The sequence below is a fragment of the Tiliqua scincoides genome, chromosome 4 (genome assembly GCF_035046505.1).
Source record: "Tiliqua scincoides isolate rTilSci1 chromosome 4, rTilSci1.hap2, whole genome shotgun sequence".
Taxonomy (NCBI): Eukaryota; Metazoa; Chordata; class Lepidosauria; order Squamata; family Scincidae; genus Tiliqua; species Tiliqua scincoides.
Window position 1 is genome coordinate 187,881,622 of NC_089824.1, and position 23,891 is coordinate 187,905,512.

General features: G+C 44.5%; 1 protein-coding gene across 1 annotated transcript in view; it reads left to right on the plus strand.

The window, feature by feature from the left end:
- Positions 1 to 3,041: 3,041 nt before the first annotated feature.
- The window catches only part of LOC136648562 (receptor-type tyrosine-protein phosphatase V-like), a 72,426-nt gene continuing 51,576 nt past the window's right edge, over positions 3,042 to 23,891 (plus strand). The window contains exons 1-3 of the mRNA XM_066624679.1: positions 3,042 to 3,119; positions 4,538 to 4,646; positions 21,358 to 21,453. Coding sequence (XP_066480776.1) covers positions 3,042 to 3,119; positions 4,538 to 4,646; positions 21,358 to 21,453 — 283 coding nt within the window. The remainder of the gene's footprint in view (positions 3,120 to 4,537; positions 4,647 to 21,357; positions 21,454 to 23,891) is intronic.

Here is a 23,891-nt window from a genome sequence, read left to right on the forward strand (position 1 = left end):
GTTTTTGAAGAAATCCAAGGGTTTATCTTTCCTCTCTGGATGCAAGATATCCATTTTTTTTTCCAGTTTGCTTGGCCTCATGCTTTCATTTGAAAACGCAATCATGCAGTTCGAATACATAGACAAAGTTGGGTTTTGCGTAGATGCGATGAATTCATGTGATAAGTGTTCCACCGACATTTTTGTTTTTGCCAAGGAGCTCATGGGTAGAATTATTTCTGAAACTAATTTTAAAAATAGGAAAATAAAAAATAAAGAAAATAAAGAACAAATACCATATACTTGTGTATAAGTCAAGAAATTTAGGTCTTAAAACTGATCCGAAAAACCTGGTTGACTTATACATGAGTGTATATGGTGTGCCTGGTCACTGACTTGCTCTTAGAGCAAATGATGAGACAAGGAAGCCAGTGGACCTCTTGCCGCTTAGGGGCAAGAGAGGCAGAGAGGCCCCTTAAAGAGAGAGAGTGTGTGTAACCTGCCCCTGCACTCCACCGCTTCATGTCACTTGTTCCACCATACTCTGCTGCTGGTTTCTGACTCACTTGGCTCACTCCGTTTCATGTTTGCCGCAAACACCAGCCTGGGTAGGTTGAAGGGAGCGAAATGCAATGTGGAATGGAACGTTCCATTCCATTGCAGCAGCTTCAAGTGTGCTTGCAGCAACACTGGCTTGGGTAGGTTAAGGGGGGGGGGGAAGCCTAGTATGGAATGGAATGTTTCGTTGCAGCAGCTTCAAGTGTGTGGTATGACTATTAAATGCTGCTTGAGTATTTCATCAATACCCTATTTCATCAAAAGCGCTGTGGACACTTTTAACAGCCCAGTCCTAACTAAACCCCCGCACTGAGGGAATGGGGTTAGAATCCAGTGCAAGCTGCTATTGCCATTAGCCACCCCTTGCATTCCCACTTCTGTCTCCCACCATCCCTTCTCTCCATTCAGAAACTCACCTGTTCCTCCCCTTCCCAGCCCATCCACCCCGCCTCCCATCACCCAACTCCTGTAAGGGCTTACCTGCTTCAGTGGCAGCATGATGGGGCCACCACCGCAGACTGCAGCAATGTCCCTGAAAAGGCTGCCAGTGTCACTCTGCAACATCATAAAAGCATGCATGCTGTCATATGTAGTTAGGGTTTGGTTGTAAGTCTGGTTGGCTATTATTTCTCTGCAAAACTGCCTGCTTTTACTTTCCTTTTTTGTTATTATCCTTTGTGATTTCACTCACCCGTTTAAAAGCAATTCTCAAATTTACAAAAGTAATAGTTCAGGAGTTATGCAAGACACCTCCAAGCATTGTTTGCTAGTCCTGCAGACCTCCGTTAAGGACTATTGCCTTATATTAGGAGGCAGCATACAATTGCTCGCTCTGTGCCTGCCCTCCTGTGGCTGCATGAAGAACATTTCTCTGTTTAATTGATCCGCATGGCCCATGTCACATTTAATATTCATTCACCTTATATGTGAACATTATGCATGATAAGTGTACTCCACAGCACTGCCTCCACTGTATTACAGTTGCTGGTTGCCAATGCTATGTATGGATGCACCAAAGCATGGGTATGCCTCTTTTACGTGTGGCACAAGTCTTCAGAGAAGATCACATTTAAATTGAGCCACACACGGCAGATTGCAAAAATAAAAATAAGAATCTAACCACAGAGTCTTTGTGAAAAACTGGAAGAGGGATGTGGAGGAGATCAATAATGCAGGAGCTTTGAGAATTTTTATTTTATTTTTATAAAGGGTATAGAAATATTCTTAATAACCATAAAGGCTTGGCTATGCATATCATGATTCTGTGGGAGGTGTAGAAAATGAGGGCAGAATTTGGACAGTGAGAATATCATCTTTTTAAAATGGAACGTGTTTCTGACTCTTTTAATTAACAATTGTGTTCATTAGGAACTTATTATTGCACGGTTTCCTTCCATTTTAGCCCTGCTTCCTTAATAATGAATGTTCCTTAAATATTCCTTACTAATGTGTCTGACAGGCGAGATCCATGCCTGTGAGTGGCGTTCTCCAGTAACTAGAGAAATGTGTTGCTTTGGGGCTTACAGTACACCAGCTTCCCCGCGGTAATCTTCAAATTAGGTATATTAAACCTATACTGTACAGTATATACATAACCCACTAGGGGGCACAATTTTCCATGATCATGCCAGACTTTTTAATTGAATAACATTTCCACTTCCTGGTAGCTCAGCTGTACCAATGTTTTCTACAAATTCCTTGTCAGTCAGTGCAATGCCCTGTTTCTTGAACTTCCAGTTTATGGTGATCTACAGGTCATTAACTCTCACTTCTCTCAATTCCAGCTGGTTGCAAGGCAATGAACTGCTCCTCCCAATCACTTAGCTATCTCTTCTAACTTTTGCGCTCCATACCATGATTCATGGTATTTTGTACTCCATACCAGCTTATCCTACAGCTGCAGCATAGTTCTCTGCTATCTACTTAATAATTTTTAATTTCAACTTTTAATTTCATGGTTTAGCTGGGTTCCTAGTGAACTCCAGCCACCAACCCTGATAGAATCTAAAACCATTATTGCTAGCTGCAAACAACCAGAGATGGCAAGATTGTACTGCTGAAATTTTTTTGTCTTTCCCCCCTTTTTTTCCTTTGCTGCTGCCTTTGTCTGCCATCATGTTTCCAACTGTTTCTTGTAACCCAAATCAGATATCTTTCAAAACCTCGGTTGCTAAATAAAAGCTCTGTGTTTAGGGGAAATATACCTCTGTTTACCAAATGCTGGGGACATTTTTGTGCCAGGCTTGTGAAGTCTCAGAAACACCTGCTTGACTGTGGTTGGAAACATGTTGTTGGACCAGGTGCATTTTGGTCCAATCCAACAATGCTGACATTAGAGTCCACTACTGACCATGCTTAATATGGAAGCATAGTCCATAAACTACAGGCCCTAGCATGCAACTGTAGCCAATGGTAATCCAGTGCATCACTTCCCAGTCAAGTATCCTGGAATACTTTTGACCAGTGTTTCTCAACCAGTAGTTCAGGTACCACCAGTGGTACTCATGTCTGGTGGTACTCATGGAATCCCTGGACACCTGCCGCACAGCAGCGAGACCAGGAACATGATGCAACAAGCAGCGGTAAGAAGCTTGGCTCGGTGGGCAAGCACAAAAGAATGGGTTTCTACTCTCAAAAAAGCCCTCCTATTCACCCGGAACCTCTTAGTGGTGTTTGTCACGTCATATCTTGTCTCCCAATCCCGAAGTAACTGGCAATGATGTCATCACCAGTAACTTCCAGTGGTACTTCAAAAAGGTGGACTGTGTGAAGTGGTATGGCGGTGGACAAACATTGAGAAATACTGCTCTTTTCTGTTCCCCTGCTGAAACTAGGCAAGAGATTGGGCTCAACTCAATAGTCTTTTGTGTTTTTGCTGCATTGGTCATGATGGCGGATTTGGGCTCTTAGGGCTTGTCGCATACATTTCAGTTCCCATTGTACCTAGGTGATCCCTGCTACCCCTGCCTTCAGCCCACACTGATCCTTCATGGCCAGTAGAGACAATCACAACCCTGACATTTGGAGAGGGGAACAGTTTGTGAGACTATATCAAGGAGAGGTTACTTCATGCCACATGTTTCTTCCTTGAAATAAGAATTCTGCTGCAACGGAAATTTCCTCCAATCTCTTTTGCACCTCATCCTGAGCCTCAGAGTAGCAGACAAGCTGTCTATAGACTTCAGTCATATCTGTTACCTAACAGCCGCTTATCCCAATCTTATAAGACCTCACGTGATGCTTCATGGCCCTCAGCAGTACGTTGCCTCTTGACTACAGAATTCAGACTTCATATAGGTGTTGGTAACATAACTTGTTCCGCTTCCTGGCAGGCTCTACAAGCACAGGTCTGTAAGAGGGTTTCTACTAGAACAAGGGACAGAAGGAGTCTGGAGGCTGGGTTATATTGAAGGGGACAGTGCATATCATACAGCTCATCTTTGCTGCCTGAATATCACTCAAGCAGGAGCCCTGCTCTGGCTGCAGCTGGAGCTCAAGTTGATCAGATCAGCCCTGAAGTGATGCTAGAGAAGCAGTGGGCCAGTTTATATTTTGGGAAAGGAGGTTTGTTTAGAGCATGCATCCATAGAGATGGTCGTTACATTTATATCTGCAAACAGCATCATCAGGGGGACAAAAAGAAGAAGATGGAAAGATGAAGCAGAACTCCCAGTCATCTTTAAAAGTAGTGGGGGCATGGAAGGCAAGGCTTGAGAGAGGCTTTGGAAGACTGTCAGGATCTCATCTCTTCTGAGAGCTGGGTCAGTCCTAGGACACAATCGAAAGCTGGGGTGGACAGAAAAAGAAAGCAGCCTCAGTGAATGCTAGGGACAATGCCAAGAAGAAGAAAGGGTGGAAGAAGATTCTTGCTGAAGATAGATGATGTGGAAACACAGGCAGTTCAGAGCACATTCAGGAGATGTTGTAGAGCGGATAGCATCAGACCACACCTCTCATCTTCCATTGCTCTTCCTGTTAACTGCCTCCCCTTCTCTTCCAGTCCCTGGAGGACTGGGATGAGCCCGAGCGAGCCGCCCACATGGGCCAGCTGGGACTTGTTAGCTGTGCTCTGTTCATAACTGAGACAGTAGAAGCAGGAGACCATGCATGTCAGTTGCATCAGCGTGTGCTGATTCCAGCCACAAGAGACCTTACAGAAGTGCCTTTTTGGGAATAACGGCAGGAACAGGTAGGCCTCCCTCAAACAAGGCTCTTCCTGAGTAAAAATTCCAAATACTAGTTGGGGGGGGGGGGCAGAGTCCTAGTGAAGTTTCAGATCAGGTACAGGTGGGATAGGTCTGGATGGGTGGTAGATGAGGCACATTTCATTATATAGGTTCCTTTGAGACGGAAGACCCACCCTGGCTTAGCTTTCTGTTTGGAAGTTTGGTGAACTAACTTGCTTCATTGGAGCAACTCCTGGAATCAGAATGCGATGCAATTAATCCTTAAAGCAATCCAAACCATCATCATTCGCTGCCTGCATTAACATGGTACCCCTTCCAGTTTAGCAAAAGCAGCTTCAGGCACTGGGCTCAGAAAACAGCTCTCCAGACCGGAGAGTAACCGCCTTGTGGCCCATTTGGAAGACACCAAGCTATCCCACAATGCAGCTGGATTCTTTTGACACTTGGAATTAGTACTCAGCTATGACTGGCACAAGAAACTTTTGCTTTTAGGCCAGGATCAAAGAAGTTTGATGCTGGGGGAAATTTTCCTTACTGTTGTCATCATACGTGATAATACTGAAGGAGTTAAGCCCAATTTGGCTCAAGGCCTGCCCTTCCAAACTGGAAACAAATGTTAAGGAGGACTGCCAGGCAGAGCATTGTCTGTGCAGGATCTGAAAAAAGAGCCATGTAGCTCTCTGGTGAGATAGCTTAACACTGGAGAAAACTGAACATGGAGACTAGAGAGAAAGAATACTCACTGCTTTTATAATGTTTCACAGACTCACTGGCCTTGGGAATAAGTAGGAAGCACTGAAGATGCTGTGGAGGGAGAGAGGTCAATGTCTGATTAAGACAAGTTTGAGCTTGGGCATTAAATTCCACACATTATCTATTGTTCGGTTTAGGGGAACATTTTATTGTTGCACAGCTGAGGCTGCAAGAAGCAGGGCATGGCCCTCTAAGCGGGTTAATTCAGTGTTCTCTTCCCGAAAACAGGGTGAACCTGTTTTGCATTTATACTGTGCCACCAGGTGTTGGAATAGAAAGTCTGACAATTACTGTATGCTGCTGAAAAGGTTATGGAAAAGCAACAAATGCCTAAACTCATGCGCACAGTCAAAATGCAGGCCAGCAGACTTGGGAGATGATGAAAAGGAGTCAGGAACTGGCCAGCCTGCTGAAGATATTGCTGAAAAATGTGACCCATTGCAAAGGACAGGGGGCCTGTCCCTTTTATAAAGAAGGCAGGTCTTTCTTTTGCATAAGACCTGCCCGAATTCCTTCTTTTACTCAACTTTAAAGGGAATCACTGCTGTGTCATTTCCCCCTACAGTTCTTGTTAACTTTATCCTGCTCTGAAATAGGCACTTTATGTACTTTCAGAGCCCATTAGCAAACTTTTCAAATGAGTGAGCCTACCCCCAGTCACCCAAGACGGTTTTGGGATACATCACAACAGTCTTTCTTTCCTGTTTTTCTTAGTGTGAGATGTTAAACTTGTTGTTCTTCAGGGCTTATACTCCTTTTAAAAAAAAATATTTATTGGTAAGGAAAATGGGTTATACTTAGGGCTGATACTAAACAGGTTACACATGAGGGTATTGGCTCTAGATTACAACATGCATCATTCAAAAAAAAAAGCAATCAAAATGACTGAAAAAAATACAATAATCATCAATACAAAGGCTATCATATTTATCAGTATAAAAATTTAGATTTATCGAAACACTCAATATTGTTTAACTAAAATTATCTATCCAGTCATAAAAAGGCTTCCAATATTTTCTTACTCTATCTAAATCTCTCTCTTTCATTCTTTCTGTTAAAACTTCCATTTCTGCTATTTCATAAATTTTGTCTATTAAATTTTGTCTAGTTGGCACGTCTGTAGATTTCCATTTTTGCGCAAACAATATTCTTGCCGCTGTAGCAATATGTACAATAAGGTATTTCTTACATTGGTCTTTATTCAGGGTGTTAAAACTTAAATCTCTGAATATCTTGAGTGGAGTGTGGGTGCATCTTGGCCCATGTCTATAAATGCACACACAGGAACACTAAAACACCATGTAACATGTAGGCTACTATTTTGTACTTCAGCTGTAGGGGTATATTTTCTACTGTTACTAACATATTCTAGGGGCCAAATCATGCATTATGCTAAACACACCATTGGCTGGGACATGCCCTAATTTTCTTTGATAAATAGCAACTCCAGAAGGACTCAGTTCAAACTGGGACTGGGAAAGGTACAAGGGAAAGGGGGCTTTAACTGTCCCCACTGTATTCCTGATCTGAATCCCCCTCTCCATTGCTATTTGCCATAGGACGGAAGCTCCCCAGGGCACCAATAGGGATATCCTTCCAGTCCAAATAGCCAGGTTGGGACTGTAGTGAGTCCCGAAAGAGTGAAAGAGTGAAAGCCTGTTCTTGCACATGCTATGTCCTAATCTGGATCCCCTCTCCACAGCTGTTATTAAGCAAAGCAAAACTACGCAGTCAGGACCAATTGCCTGGTGAATGTGAAGCTTGCTTAATGTGAAGCTTGGCTCTGGGACAATTATGCTTTTCTATTTATCTTTAACATAAAGAACAAATGTTGTCGGCTTTTAAATCAATGGAGGAGAGTAAATGAATACAGCAGGCAGAACAGGGTCTTCATCAGTGTGTCAGAAAGTGAAGGACCTCAGGTCATGACTGAAGGCGGGTGTGTGCCCATCATACGCTGCTCTCCTCTGTCATCCTCTCTTTAGCAAGAAGTGGTGTCTGTTCGCCAATGCTAGAAAATTCCTGAGTGCTCCCCCCTCTTCCCCCACCCCCTACAGGCAGCTCACAGCGATTCCTGCAACGGAGGCAGGCAGGTCCTTAAGAAGTCTGTGTTGTCCCTCTTTTGCAACCAGGTCCTGCTTTGCTGCCAGTCCTGTTTTCAATTACCAAGTGCAATATGCATCTCCCCCCACCCCACCCCCATACCCAACTTCTAGCAGCGGCTTCCACTGCTCTGTGGAAAATGTGATGACTCGGCAGCTCCTGTTTCCAGGCCTTGTTCCAGCCATTGGGTGGAGGAACCTCCTGAGGTCTATTTTGAGTCCAACGCTGCCTGAAGTTTCAGCGTCAAAGGCTGAGAGCGGAGGGGAAGACTCTGGCTTCCACAGGTTCTTCCATTTTCTCTCCATGGTCATCCCAGTCTTTTCTGTAGTGACTCAGGTAGAGGCATTGCACAAGGAATGCTCAGCTTCAGATCTCTGTGCAGAGACTGAAGACAGGTCTGCTCTTAAGGTAAATTAATGCGCTCCCATCTAATGCAGTGTTGGTTCATCAAACTCCAAACCATGAGGCATCTGCAATGGATTCATTGCATTTTGTGTCTTGTAGTTTTGGTTGCTTGCTGTGCATGCACACACACTCCAAGGAAAGAAAGAAATCTGTCACGTTTTGGCAATTGACTTGGGTTCTGTAGTTCTATCCATTCATTCTGTGCACTTGAAATAACTGTATTTGCAAATCTGCTACTTTTCCTTGCTCTAAGTGCTTTCCAGACATTATCTGAGTAATCTATACAACCATGGGTGCAATCCTAACCCCTTATGTCAGTGCTTTCCAGCACTGACATAAGGGCAATGCAGCTCTGAGTTCTGAGCAATGCAGCTCAAACATTCCCTTACTTTGAGGAGGCCTCCGTGAGTGACACCCAACTGCAGGATGCAGCACTTGTCCCATTGGCACCGCTATGCCAGTGCTGGAAAGCACTGACATAAGGGGTTAGGATTGTGCCCCATGTCAGGTAGGCTAGCATGAGCAGTTTCATATTCTGATGAGGGGCTGAGGCTAAACGATTGGGGCTTCTCTAAGACCACCTCATGAGTTAAACATAGACTTGTCATTGGTTGGCAGTTGTGAAATATCATAAATCAAAAAGAAATGGCAGAAGAAATATTTAAGTGAATTTTGTCAAACCTGAAGCAGAATCTGTGGGAAACAGGTAAGAGAATTCAAAATGGGTCACTTTGAACAGAGTCTTAAAAACGGTAAGAAGTCAACCCCAGCATCATTTCAGAGAAAGTATTAACAATTACAGTCCGTTTTTGCTATCCGCTAGTGTTAGATTCGTGGAAAACCTAATGGATACTGAATTAGTGGATACTGAATCACTGAGCCTATGGGGAAAATGGGGTCAGTTCCAGGGGACCCTCTTCACCACACTATGAACTGTATGAATCTGAACCTTAACTTGAAATCTACAGGGCTGTGTGATAGTGAGGAGTCATCATAGTCTCCAACATCTGCTTTCTCTTCTGTGCTGGATATCCCTCAATGTGTTGAAGGTTGCGCGATGGTAATTTCTCAGTGCTGGCTATCCCTCGACTCATTGAAGGTTGCTGGAATAACAAGGAGGCCTCAGAGTTCAGCAGTGGGGAGGGGATTGCTTCCATCCTCCTCCTCCTCCTCCTCCTCCTGTCTCTTGGCTCTTTCCCTGGGCTTACCCCAGCCCTACAGCAGCCCTCAGGGAGCCTTCCAGAGACTTCTTATCATCGCCAAAAAATGAGAGGTAGGTGGCAATTCTGCCCCTCGAAGATAAGCGAATTTGCAGATGGTGAATTCGCGAATAAAGAGAACTGATTGTACTTCCTGGATATCTTGAAGGAGGCTGATACAACGTACATGTAAATGTTTTTGAAGCAATGAGACAGGATTTTCGCACAAGTAGGAAAACAGATTTACCATTTGAAAAGGTCCTCTCATAATGGGCTAGAACTCCAAAGGGGAAGTGCCAAGAACATTTTAAATATATATGTAGCTTACAGCTTAGTTAGAAACACTGTTTTATATAGGATACACCCATCCAATTGTGCATGGTACGTCTTTTCCCCTAGGACTAAACTCCATCTGGCCTTATCACCTGAATTGAATCCAGGGTGCAGCAATTAACATCTCTGTCATATTAGGAGGTTGGCATTGGTTCATATATGCTAGTCACTATCACAATACTGCCTGAGGCTTTTCCTTTCTTCAGATGGAGCTTCTGCCAGTTCTTTGTCATTTGATGCATTTTCTCTAACTGGGAACAACATCCAGGGGCCTTGTTGGCTAATTCTTACCCTGCATCTTTTGCTTTCAGCAGCGCCTAGTCTGTTTCATGAAGTCAAAAACTGTAAAACTGTTTAATTCAGACCCTGCCAACTGATTTATCAGCTACTGTGGAAGTTCAGTCTTCGACATGGAACTTACCCACCACCAGTGGAGTTATTAAAATGGAAGGTGGCCAACGAATTATGGACAATTTCTGTGTAATTCTGAGTCATATATTTGGTTAAAATTGCACAGAAATTGTCCATAGTTCGTTGGCCATCTTCCATTTTAGTATACCTTTGCAAATAATTTCCATTATTTGTATGGAATAATTTTCATTTTCTATTAGTATGCATACCTTCTCAAATACGTAGTTTCCTTCGGCACCAAAAGAGATGTAATTCATTGAAAATTTGCACACCCATGGCTTGCCATTCTTTTAATATATCTGGAATATGGCACTGTTTATTGTATATTTAATATATTGTAGGAATGTGGCACTGTATCTGAAAGGGTGGAAGTGGCAGACAGGACTTTCAAGGCCCCATCTTCTGACACTCACCTGTCATGCTCTATGAGAGAATGTATGATCAGTAAAACATTTATTAGAAGTATTAGAAGTAATGTGGACTAACGTGAGACTTCAGGTACTCTTATAAACTAGCTAAGATAACTGAACCCATCCTTCCTCAATAAGCTACAGAGCCAAAGCCTTAACCAATGTGAATATTGTAATAGTCTTGAAGCGGTGGCCATGCATTTCCATTGTAGTCGAAATGCCAACATCTACTCTGCAGAAGTGCTGGTTTTGCTCTTTCTTGTACTGTGTAACTTTGTTCTAGACACATCCTTCTTTTTCCTTGACCTGCATACAACTTGGTGTTTTCCAGAAGACAAGAACTGTACTTTCTCCAACCTCATTCTGGCTCATCTTCCCATCCCTTTCCCCTCCCACCTCCACATCTTTTCACTAGGGCTGCTACTCCATTCCAACAACTTGAGGGTCATACTGCTAGCCTATGTCTTAGCAAAAGATGGCTTTAGTGTATTATGTCTGGGATCTGCTTAGATCAAGGGTTAAAACTAGCAGCAACGCTCAATTCAAAGAGAAACTTGAAGCCTGCGCTGGGCTGACTGCAACCGCGGATGCCTGGAAAGCAGCCTTTTCAAACAGCCTCCCATCCGGGAGCCAGCTGGCCCCCTCCCTCCTGCTCTGACCAATGACAGGGAGCTCCAGCCCCCTCCCCCAGAGCAGCAGGCCCTTTCAGTTTCCCATTACCCAGAAGAAACAGCCAAGTGCAAAAGATACCCAACCACATCCTTGGGTTCCTTCACCATTGGGCTTCCTCTTTCCAAGTAAGTCTGCGCTTATTTTTAAATACCCCAGTGTGTTGTTTTTTTCCTGACTCCAGTATCCAAGTAATGAAATGCAAAAGCCATGTTCCCACTCTGTAAACAGCACAATACAGTGGAGAACATGTTTTATATCCAGTCTTAATTTCCTACGGAAGAGTTTTTGCTTGTTTTTTAGCCTTTTCAATGCCAAATGCTCTCTGGGAGGGTAGCAATACATTAGAATGCATAAAACAGTTCCTGCAGTAGGGAAAAAAAATCAATACGAAGCTCCGCTACGCTCCAAGCAGCTTGAGCTGCTAGCCACAAAAATTTAGCCTTTCTTCCTCTCCCCAAATCGTATAATCTCATCCAGTAAAACTGATTGGCAAGAGATTTAGAACAGACAAAAGAAAAGAAAGTAGTTCTTCAGGCAACACCTTTTAACAGGGAATACAGTACATTGCCACAGGAAGTGGTGTTGGCCACTAGCTTTTGATAAGAGGATGAGACAGATTCATGGAGTTGTCTATATTAGCTCCTGGTCACAAGGATGATATGTTACAGGCAGGCAGTAGAGTAGCGAGGGGGCAGTGTGGTAAGTACTGCAGGTGCCACAATGTGCAGTGTAAGCAGCCCCCCCCCCACTTGCCTTTGGAGCCATTCCAGGTTGCAACAGAACAGCACTGCATGTTGCCCTCGCCGCCTGGAATGGTTCCAACAGCGAGTGGGAGGGGCTGCTTATACGGTGCATTGTGGCACCTGCAGTAGCTACTACGCCACCTCCCTCTGGCTATGCTACTGCCTGCAAGTTTAGGGGCGTTATGAATACCAGTTGTTGGCAGGCAACCATGAAGGAAGACTTCATGCCCTGCCGATGGGTTTGCTAGAAACTTCTGGCTGACCACTGTGGAAAACAGGATGGTGGACTTGATGAGCATTTGAGGTGATGTAATATGAGCCCAAAGAAAGCTCTTCCTCCTGTCTCCTAGTATAGGGAATCATAAGAAATTGTTCCTTGAGCTCATTTTCTTTCCTGTCTCACAGATTGCATAGTCATTCATCCTAAACCACCCATACACTTGCTAATACAAAATGCCCACCCAAAGATTTCTTAACACAATCATTGTCTCACACAGGAATTACATTTCAGTTGGGTGTAAACAAGACAATGCTCAGCTTCCCTGCAGGTCTATTCTCCACCCTTGGCAGGAATGCCCTCCCTTTGCCAGGCTCTAAAGGTGGACCTTCTAGCTAACACCTTTAAACATATCTTTGCACATTAATGCCTTCTGGTTAATACTGATGGACATGGAGGAGTGAAAATAACTTGCGTTCCCTGCTAGCTTAAGTCGTTTGGTTTTCAAGTAGAAACTCAGGTCATTTAAGAGCATATCAACGCAAGTTGTGACCCGCTAAGCCAAATGCAAGCCTCCATCCATGTATCAGGAGCTCAATTAAGCAACTGTTCTTGCTTCAGGCCTAGGACTGTATGGACAAAGGAGATGTCAAACACATGGAAGACCCAGGCATAACTGGTGGGTTACATATGGCTTAGTGGGCCACGAGTTATTCAGCCTGTCCCAGAGGCTGAACTATGAAGGATATGCCTTTGTGTGTTGGATTAACAGGAACAACAGAAGTGTTTTAAAGTAGAAGTGATGTCTGCATGGCTTGACATCTGTAGTTAATATTTAGGAGTAATGAGAGAACCATTGCGCTCCAATCAGGAATTTTAGCTTCACGTTAACCCTATAAGGTGGGTTAAACCAATAATTGTCCAAGGAACTTACTAGCTGAGTAGCTATTTAGTTCAGGATTCATCCATCCTGATCCAGATCCATCCCTAACTATTGTACTAGCTCCCATAAAAGTGTACTTTATTTTCTCCCATACATGAACCTGAGTTTTGTTTCACATTACTGGACCAGACTGTACAATTTTGGTGAGTTACGTACTACTGTATCTCATTTTACAGATTTGTCTTCCAAATCAACTCCAATCAGTACATTTGTGTGAGCCAGCAATATCTGTATCAAAAACCCAGACCCCAGACTCTAGCGGGGTTTCATGGGTTATCCTCTAACTGATGTCTGTTTGAAGATCAAAGAATTAGTATGTCTGGTTTATATCTGTAGCAGTAAAGATGACAAAACCTATAAAGTTGACTATGGCTGTTGAATTCCATATTGTGACAACCTCAAACCCTCTTGCAGATAAGAAAGTTTATGATTTGAAAAAGATTTCATGCCACATGTTTGGTATTTACTTGTGAAGGCTCTCCTTGGTTTGAACACACACCTTTACTCAATGTGTAGCTTGATGGGCTTTCCCAAAGACTCCCACATAGGTGCGGGGGGAGGGGTGGAAGAGTGTGTATATTTCAAGGAAACACCTGCAAGCAAACAACTGGTTCGAGATGCTTGGAAGCGTGCATAATTCTCACAGCTGTATATATGCAGTATTCTTTAATGTAATATACTTGCAATCTCAGTCGTGTCTGAAATATTAATTTCCCAGAGCGACAATTGGTGCCAGATGTTAGCTCAGACCAAGCTCAGGCATATAATCAGTTTTGGGGGGAACAAAGCTTGCCAACAGGTTGATGTCAACATGTGAGCAGAATCGGAAGATTTTATTGAGCTAATAACTCAGAACCACAGAATGAGTCCAGATAGTGACTTCATGACTCCAAGGGACACTCTCAACTCTTCCCTGGAGTGCTATGAGAAACAGCTACATCTTACACAATCTGCTTTACAGTAACTTGGAAATATTTGCTGCTTTTTTATCAGAGGCCTGGCTCGGACTTGGGTCTCACTGCTCCCGAAACTGCACTGTTAGGAGCCTACTTTCTGGACCATCCTAGGGTTTTTAAGTTTCCTGGACTGGTGCAATGCTTCTAGTGGGTTGGTGTTGCTGTTAGCAGGCAGTCCCCATCACTCCTGCAGGAGAGCAGAGAGAAAGAAGACCCAGACACATAGTTTCCTCCTAGACAAAATGAAGCTTTGCTCCATTCTCCTTCCTGTTGTGCTGCGCTAGTGCTCTAAACAAGAAGAATAGCCCTCTTTTCGTCACTCCCCAGCAGCTTCTCTTCATTTCAACAAACTTGTTCTCGCAAAAGAAATTGGCTCCAAGTACCCAGACGAAAGGCAGCCTCTTTGTGACACACACCCATGGAAACAGACACTCCCACATGGATGAACACTGCAGGCAAGGCTGGCTCGCACACAGTCACACACGTACAGAGGGAGCGGTGGATGCTCCCACACGGAGAGAGAAGAGCATACAGTACTCTCTCTCTCTCTCTCTCTCTCTCTCACACACACACACACACACACACACACACACATTCTCATGCACAGACTGTCACAAATGCTCCGGGCACCTACTAAATCTCCAGCAATCCGGCGGGTGTAGCTGGCATCCTGCATGCCACTGCCCTGATGTCACCCACGAATGTGGGACGTCTGTAGGGGCTGTCGTAGGGACAGCTGGAGGAGGGCAGCTTTCCAACAGAAGGGGACTAACTTGCGGCATCTTCCTCTCCCTAGCCTGGCTGACTGGCAACAGATGCTGTTGCTACTGCTGCTGTCCGGAGTGTGGGCACCTTTGCTGGCACATCCCCAGACCCTGGCTGAGGTAAGTCCAAGTCTCCTCGGGTGTCTTTTCCTGCTGGTGGTCGCCGGCTTCGAGTTACAGCTAGCCTGCATGCCCCTACTCCAGTGGGGGGTGACAACATTCCTGCCTGCTGGCTGCACAGCTGTGCTGAATTAGCACCACCATTGCCCATTCTAGCAGCCTGGCTCTTCCCTCCATTCCCTCAGCCTCTCCTCCAGACCACAGAGAGTCATGCTCAGAGGCTCTGGTTTCACAGTGCAGGGGAGAACTTCTCTTGGTGTGAGAATGTTTGCCTGCTCAGGAGTCCCCCTGGCACCAGGAAAGGGCAAAAGCATGCCGAGTGCCCACACGTGATTGTTAAAGAGAGGGGAGATTGCACGGAGTGATTGGCCCTCCTCCAAATTCATTCCAGCCCTGCTCACACCTTTGTTCACTGACGGAGTGAAAAACTTGCTGAGTTTCCAATCTGGAGGCTGAGTTGGATGGAAATACTGGAATTGTGCTGAACGCCCTGATCCTACCTGGACTGTTTCCTGCCTATGGGCTTCTTGATGCTTTTCTGGCTGAGGGCCCAATCCTATCCAAATTTCCATCACTGGTGCAGCTTCAATGCAGCCCCAAGATTAGGGATCAAATGTTCCCTTACCGTGAGGAGGCCTCAGTGACTGCCTCACCACCACAGGATGCATGCCCCATTGGCACAGCCGCTCCAGCACAGGAAAACTGGATAGGATTGGGCCCTGAGACAAATGAACACAAGCAGCCAGTCTGAAGCACTGCAGTGACACTACACAACAAACAATCTGCTCCCAGCAAGGCCCTGCTGCACTCCTAACAAGACACATGCATAGCTGCTATCCCCTAGTATTTTGCCTAGTTGGCCCTGCAAAATGGCAGGGATAGTTCAAGCAGGCAGATTCCCTCATGCCCCAAGAGATACCTTTCTGGGGGAATAGTATACCAGAACTTCTCAAGTCATGGCATTCTTGTGGGAGGCAGAGCGAGACCTAGGATTGGCCGGGGAGTTACACTGCTTTGCTGCTAGCTGGTGTTTCCAAGATCCCATTCTAGAATCATATCAGATGTGATTCCAAACGTGGAATTGACATACTTGTGAACATTTGCAAATCCTGAAGAGATAAGCTTTTGGCACTAATTCTGATTTTATTTTGGTGGGCTTTTCTGTATTCCTGGAGGAAGTAGCATTATAACAGAGTGTAAAAGCTTGGCACTTCTCAACACACCGATCCTGGGGCTAATTTAATTCAACTGAGGGACACTGCTTGTTTCTTTTATTCCACTTTTCTCCCATAAAATCCAAAGCCGTTCACAACCAGCAGATTACAACATTCTAATAAACTAAAGACAACATACAGGGGCATTTCTGGTAATTTGCCACCCTGGGGCAGGTCCTTCAAATGCTTTCCCCCATGGGTGGGGGCCAGCAACCACATCCATGTGGTGGCCTTAGGCCTGAGGAGGCCGCATGTGGGCTCCCCAAGCCTCAGAAAGCTCCTGGAAGGCCTTAGAAATAAACTTCCAGTCTTTGCAAAAATCTGGGGCAGTGAATGGCAGCACCACCCCCCAGGTGTGCCACCCTGCTCCCACTCAGGTATGCCGGTGACAACATATCCAACTCCATTTAGAACAGGGGTGTCCAAAGTTTTTGGCAGGAGGGCCACATCATCTCTCTGACACTGTGTCGGGGGCCAGGGGAAAAAAGAATTAACATTTAAAATTTGAATAAATTTACATAAGTTTACATAAATGAATATATTAAAGATGAACTTATATGAATGAATGAAGGTCTTGCAATAGCTCAAGGTCTATAAAAGGCCTTGCACAAAGCAAGGCTGGCCTTTCCTTTGCTGCTGCTACTGCATCACAGACGTGAAACAGCAAGCAGTGGAGGAAGCCCTCATCCACAGCTCACATGACAGGTCAAACAGTTGCCCTCATGCTGAGAGCAGTTGCATTGGGCCAATGTGGGCTCCAACAAATCTCCGGAGGGCCAGAGGCTCATTGGAGACTGGGGTATCCCTGAGGGCCACATTGAGAGGTCTCGAGGGCCGCATGTGGCCCCAGGGCCGGGGTTTGGGCACCCCTGATTTAGAACAATAATTTTGTAGCACAACAAAAACAGAGCACCCACAGTCCTAAGAGCCTAATACTATCCAACTTTCCAGTGCCAGTGCAGCCATGCCAAAGGGGCATGCACTACATCCTATGATGGGGGGGGGTAGTCACAGAGGCCTCCTTAAGGTATGGAAATACTTGTTCCCTTACTTTGGGGTTGTATTGTGGCTGCACCGGTACTGGAAAATTGGATAGGATTGGGCCCTCAGACAGTCTGAGAAATGAATGCTACACAGAGAATTAGCCAGCACCCTAGGGCTTTTCTTTTTATAATGTATCTAAAGATCTATCTTTCCCGGATTGAGACCTGGTTGAAGACCAGGAAACAGAGAGTGGGTGTTAATGGGCACTTTTCACAATGGAGAGAGGTGAAAAGTGGTGTGCCCCAAGGATCTGTCCGGGGACCGGTGCTTTTCAACCTCTTCATAAATGACCTAGAGACAGGGGTGAGCAGTGAGGTGGCAAAGTTTGCAGATGACACCAAACTTTTCCGAGTGGTGAAGACCAGAAGTGATTGTGAGGAGCTCCAGAAGGATCTCTCCAAACTGGCAGAATGGGCAGCAAAATGGCAGATGCGTTTCAATGTAAGGAAGTGTTAAGTCATGCACATTGGGGTGAAAACATCGATGCACATCGATGAAAGCGTCGACCCAATGTGCGGCGGCAGTAAAGAAGGCCAATTCTATGCTTGGGATTATTAGAGAAGGTATTGAGAACAAAACGACTAATATTATAATGCCGTTGTGCAAATCGATGGTAAGGCCACACCTGGAATATTGTGTCCAGTTCTGGTCGCCACATCTCAAAAAGGACATAGTGGAAATGGAGAAGGTGCAAAAGAGAGCGAATAAGATGATTACTGGGCTGGGGCACCTTCCTTATGAGGAAAGGCTACGGCGTTTCGGCCTCTTCAGCCTAGAAAAGAGGCACCTGAGGGGGGACATGATTGAGACATACAAAATTATGCATGGGAAGGATAAAGTGGATAGAGAGATGCTCTTTAAACTCTCACATAACTCCAGAACCAGGGGACATCCACTAAAATTGAGTGTTGGGAGGGTTAGGACAGACAAAAGAAAATATTTCTTTACTCAGCATGTGGTTGGTCTGTGGAACCCTTGCCGCAGGATATGGTGACAGCATCTGGCCTGGATGCCTTTAAAAGGGGATTGGACAATTTCTGGAGGAAAAGTCCATTATGGGTTACAAGCCATGATGTGCATGTGCAACCTCCTGATTTTGGAAATGGGCTATGTCAGAATACCAGTGCAAGGGAGGGCACCAGGATGCAGGTCTCTTGTTATCTGGTGTGCTCCCTGGGGCATTTGGTGGGCCGCTGTGAGATACAGGAAGCTGGACTAGATGGGCCTATGGGGTGGGGCTGTTCTTATGTTCCAGTGGGGCTGTTCTTATGTATAATGTGAGAGCCTATCTGGCTTCCATGGGAAAGGATCGCAAAAAACTGGTGCCACCACCAAAACAGTCCTGCTTCTAGTGGATGCCCAATGAACCTTGGATGCTTAAGACACCAAATGCAAGGCTTCACACATTTAAAAGAAAGAAAACCCCCAAAGTACTTTTTTCATAAGTGCATATCTATCATATAATTCATCAAAGGATAATGTGATGGCAACTCACATAGATATCTATCAAAATATGTATTAATTGAGCAAAGGTAAGATCTATTAATGACTACTAGCCAGAACAGCAAAGAATAGAACCTCCATGTTTAGGAACAATGTGATTCCTAGATGTAGAAGCAAAAAACAGGGGATAGCTGTTTCTATCAAACTGCATAGCAACTCCCCAGGGTCATCTGGGTGGAAGAGGAGTCCCCTGGCACAACTTTTAACTGGCTACTGTAGCTCGGCTTGAACGATAACTCCTGCAGAGATATTAGCAGATGATAATGTGTATCTCTGTGCTGTGAAGAAAAATAATTTGCTGATTTTTGTAGGTCACATTATGGTTAAGGCACAAGAGAAGACTTCTTTTTTTGTTTTTGTTTTTTGGGGGAGCCCCACTGAGCAGCCATTATGGGAGAGAGTGCTATGTCAGGGGAACCTTTTATTGGACGATTAGGCAGAAATGAACAGCATCTCCTGACACCAAAAGTGACACCAAAACTCTATCCAAATACACTTTCAGTGGTTCCCAAAGTGTATGCTGTGATACCCCAGTGCACTGTGCAAAGCAGTCAGGGGCACTGCAGCATCCTCTTGTTCCTTTGTGAATGGTTTCTGGTCAGCATCATGCAACGCCAACAGGAGGCAGGTTAGAGGGCTGCAACCAACATGACGCTAACAAAAAGCAGTTCCCAAATTCCCCTCCCCTGCACAAATAACTTATCTGTTTGTGACTTGCTGTGATCTTGCTGTTTGCTTCTTGATAGGGCTGCATTGATTGTAGCCCTCCAATCCACGTCCTGTTAGCATCATACAACACTAACAGGAACCAGATTGGAGAGCTGCAGTGATGCAAAGCTAACAGGAAACAGGCTACATATGAGATAGGAGGGTGCCAAAAGAGACCAGATAAGTCACTTGCATGATGAGGGGGAGTTTTCTTCTTTCTCTATATTTTCTGAGGAGCATGGGAGGCCTTATTTCCCATAATAATGCATAATGGAAGAACTTGCCCGGTTGTGGGGAACCACAGCCAATGGCCAATAGGTCAAGGGAGCAATGGGTAGAAAACGTTTGGGAACCACTTCCCTAATTTCCCACATCTGATGTGTCTCTCAAGATCCTGAGATTTTGCATGGTTTGAACTTATTTCTGGTCACTATTTGACCCTAAACAGAATAATTCTGTTAATGTATTGGGAGACCTACCTGCTCAGGTAGAACTTACGTTTAGCCTGTTAATCAGTACAGAAAATAAGAGAATTCCATAGACTATTTCTGTCTACTCTTTCCAACCCTCGCCCCTTGATTTACCTAATGTCAACAGATTTATTACATATTATTACATTATGATAGTTTTCCACTACTGCTTTTTTTTTAAACCCAATCAACCTCAGGCAAAAGGGCTGCAAATGTAATATGATCTCACCACAGAAGAAGCAGCAAGTGGAGGAACTGCCTAACTAACCCTTCCCCTTGTAATGATGGGCTGAAGGAGAAAAGGTCAAGCAGTTTCTCCTTCATTATACTTACAGCCTAAGGCTGGTTTTTGTTATTGGAGAACATCAACACATGGCACACCCCTTCTAATAACTTATTTATTACTAAAAACTCACTGGAAAAGCCCAGTGCATAAATTAAACTTACATTAATGAAAAAAACACAAGCACATCTTATCTGTCTCAAGTTTCTAGTCCACTTGAGCCTTAAACTCTGCAGGCCCAACCACTCACACAGGCTTCTGCTGTAAAACTGAAACTGTTCCACATGATCTTGTGGGTTTGCCTCTTGAAGCAGCAGCACACACAAGGAATGTCTCACCATGACTGCATGTACTGTACATGTGCAGTCTGACCCTAAATGTTTTCTGGTCATTGTGCCAAAACTTTCTTGGCCAGCATTCCAGATGGGTGGAGTCAGCCAATTTCCAACCACTGCAATGTAATCACCAGATCCTTGTTACAAAGGAAGAATACAAAGCAACCTGGGTAGCACTGCAAAGAGAAATAATACAGTCCCTCTGAACAGAAGACAGCGCATGACTGTGTACACGAATGGGGTTGACTTTTCATTGTTGCCTATCAAGCTGGTGCAGGCAGGCAGACCTTGCTTCTGATCAGGATTTTGTCCTGAATAGAAGGCAGTGCAACAGCTACCTATTTTTTCTCATTCTCTCTCTGTAGACTTCCATGAGAGGGTGCATTTCTTTACCTTTGGGCAGTGCTTCCCAACTTTTTTCAGCTAGTAGCTTCCTTGACCTACTGGGCCATTGTCCACAGCTCCCCATTAGGGCTACAATCCTATACATTGTATAGGGCCATGGGTTTTTTGCGAGGATTCTGAGGCCCCCCTGACTGGTTTCCATGGCTCCCTGGGAAACCACGGCTCACAAATTGGGAACCACTGGCTTTGGAGGTGGTGATAGGAATGCTTTCTTCTTTTACTAGTTTTCTGGGTATTGAACTGTTTAGCAGATTTGATTCTTTTTTCTTTTCTGATCCCTACTTCAAACAGCAAATCAGGAACAAGCAGGATCAGTACAGGGGAAACAGTCTGAAAGGACAGTTCCTGTGCAAAACCTTGAGTGATGGTGCCTGTGTCTTGCACTATCTTTCTCTCCAGTTCTGGAGAGCCCTATAGAAAGCTGTAGTGTGGACAAATCTTGGGTGTCACGGAATGCTTAATAAGATTAGAATGTGCTGTGCCAAACAGAAGTCGACAACAATGCCTGCCTGTACTCATAGGACAAAGACTGGGGCCATGTGTAGAGATGCAGGTAGAGATGCAACTTCACCACTCCTTTTGCAGAACAGGGGCTTGCCTCCATCAGGAGACTACTGGAGATCTTGTTTATTTTAATTTCAGTGAAGATCTTGTTTATTTTAATTTCACAGAATGACAGATGTAATGAAACTGACTGGCAAAGCAATTCAGGTGTGGAAGGTGTGGCTGACAAGAAAGGTGAGTTTTCTTTCCCACCTCCACTTGGAGTTCCCAACCAGGAGAAAATCTAGACTATCCCAGGAAAAACCACTTTAACTGTGTGTTATCAGACTTGTCATTGGTGCAAACAATTTTGGAGCCAGCCATATTCCCCTGGAGCCAGTTCTGAAGGAGGGAGAGATGGAGATCTGAAAGTGTGAGCAAGAGGTGGGATGAGTTGTCCTCCTACCTTCTTTACCCTGAGAAGAAGGGGAGATACCAGGTTTCACTGGAGAAGGACACTTTCTTGCCCTTCTCCGCAGTGCAGCTTCACCTTGAACTTCTTTTTTTAACCTGACTTCTTTGGAGCCAAGTTACACAGGAATTAGAAAACGCCTCTTAAAAAGGTTCATAAAATAGTAGATGTTGAAGTGGGGGAATTGGATTGCTTGTCTCTGATAATGGTTGTTTATTTATTGTCTACATTTTAAACTCTCTCTTTCTCCAAAGAACCTGGGACAGCATACACTGTGCCCCTTAATATTGATCAGTTCAGCAACTTTGTGAAGCAGGTTTGGAGAGAGGGAAAGAAAGAGAGAGACTGACCCAATGGCACTCAGGGTTCAATTCGATCCAATTTTCCAGATCTGATGCAGCCACAATGCAGTCCTGAGGTATGGGAACAAATATTCCTGTACCTTGAGAAGGCCTCCATGACCACCCCTCCCCCGCTGCAGGATGCAGTGCCCACCCCATTGGCACTGCTGCATCAGTGCTGGAAAATTGGATAGGATTGGGCCCTCAGTTTCTTTCATGACTGAATGGGAGTTTGAACCTAGTCCTCCTCTGCTCTAACCTGTTGATCTCTCCACTGATCTGTAGTCTGAATCTCCTAATCGGGGTTTGTCACACTTGCACAACCACTTTCCACACAGCAATATTGAGTGAACACAGATGTCCAACTTACCAAGTGGTAATGTTTTTCCAACACATGGCTGCTTGGTTGTCTGTATTAGCCACATCACATTTGTGTTATCATATTTCATCATTCATTCTCATCACTCATCATATTTCACCACTCGTTCTCATATGTGATCAAGGTTGGAGGCTTCATCAAGTGGCCAGGCTTCCACACATGGTTGGATAGTCAGTTCTATTAGTAATCTGTGGCTGGTGGCACCTGGTGGTGACATTTATTTATTTATTTATTTATTTATTTATTTATTTATTTATTTATTTATTTAGCATGTGCCATATAATACACAGACTTATATATCAATTAGACTAGGTCAAATGTCAATGTCCAGTTCACCCAGCCATTCAAGGACAGAGTTGCCTTCATTGAATAAGTCAGACCATGGGCCAGTATACACCCTCAGTTTGCAGCCAGACACAATGTGGTATATGGTTTGGCGGGAGAACCCGCAATCACACTGTGGGGTGGATAGTAGCTCCCATTTAAACATTGAGTCCTGACTAACACCATGTAGGGTACAGGTCCTGTTCAGAGTTTTCCAGTGCTGGTGAGGTAAGTTGAAACCTGGTACCATTTCTTAAGTGTAGGACCATCTATATATCTACGTGTATCTGGGCGTTCGACTGCCCATTGAGCTTTCCATTGGGCGTTTATGTTAAAATTGTTGTGCAGGTGTTGTGTAAGTGCCAGAGAAACCTTCCTGGATTTGAGCCTACCGATTGATAGATGAGGAAGATTGACATGTACTGGTAAAAGTGGGTTGTTGGTGATTTTTTCTATATTCTTTCACTACAAAAACAAGCCTCTTGTCTCCGTAGGGCTGGTGGTGCTATGTGGCTCAAGACAGGGAACCAACAGATAGGAGTGGGTCTTATACAGCCGCTTATGATCTTCATGGTTTCATTTAATTTGGCATCAATCTTGCTAGTATGACAGCTGTTAAGCCATACTGGAGCACAGTATTCTGCTGCGGAGTAGATCAGTCCTAATGCTGATGTTCTGAGAGTAGTGGCTGAAGCTCCCCATCTTTTCCTATTAATTTCTGGAGTATGTTGCTCCTGGTATTGATTTTTGCGGCTGTGTTCTTGAGGTGTGCCTTATAAGAGAGAGTCTGGTCCAGAGTTACTCCAAGATATTTAGGATGGGGATTGTAAGGGAGTAGGTTGTTAGATTGTAAGGGGATTGTAGGGGATTGTAGGGGATTGTAGTAGGGGATTGTAAGGGAGTAGATAGACCTTGGGGGCCGCATTGGCTAATTTATTGTTAAGGTGGAAGCATGTAGTCGCCGTTTTGCTGATACAGGGTATTAAACTCCAGTCAGCAAAATATTTTCCCAGGATCTTGAGGTGACATTAGTTCCCCAAGATAGAGTGTCACACTTATCATTTCACGAGCCATCTTCCTTGATTTTTCTAAACAATTTTCAGGTTTTAAATTCAGAGTTATCTTCCAATACGGATTTGTAATTCACTTCCTAAAAGTGAAAGAGAACAGCTCCAAA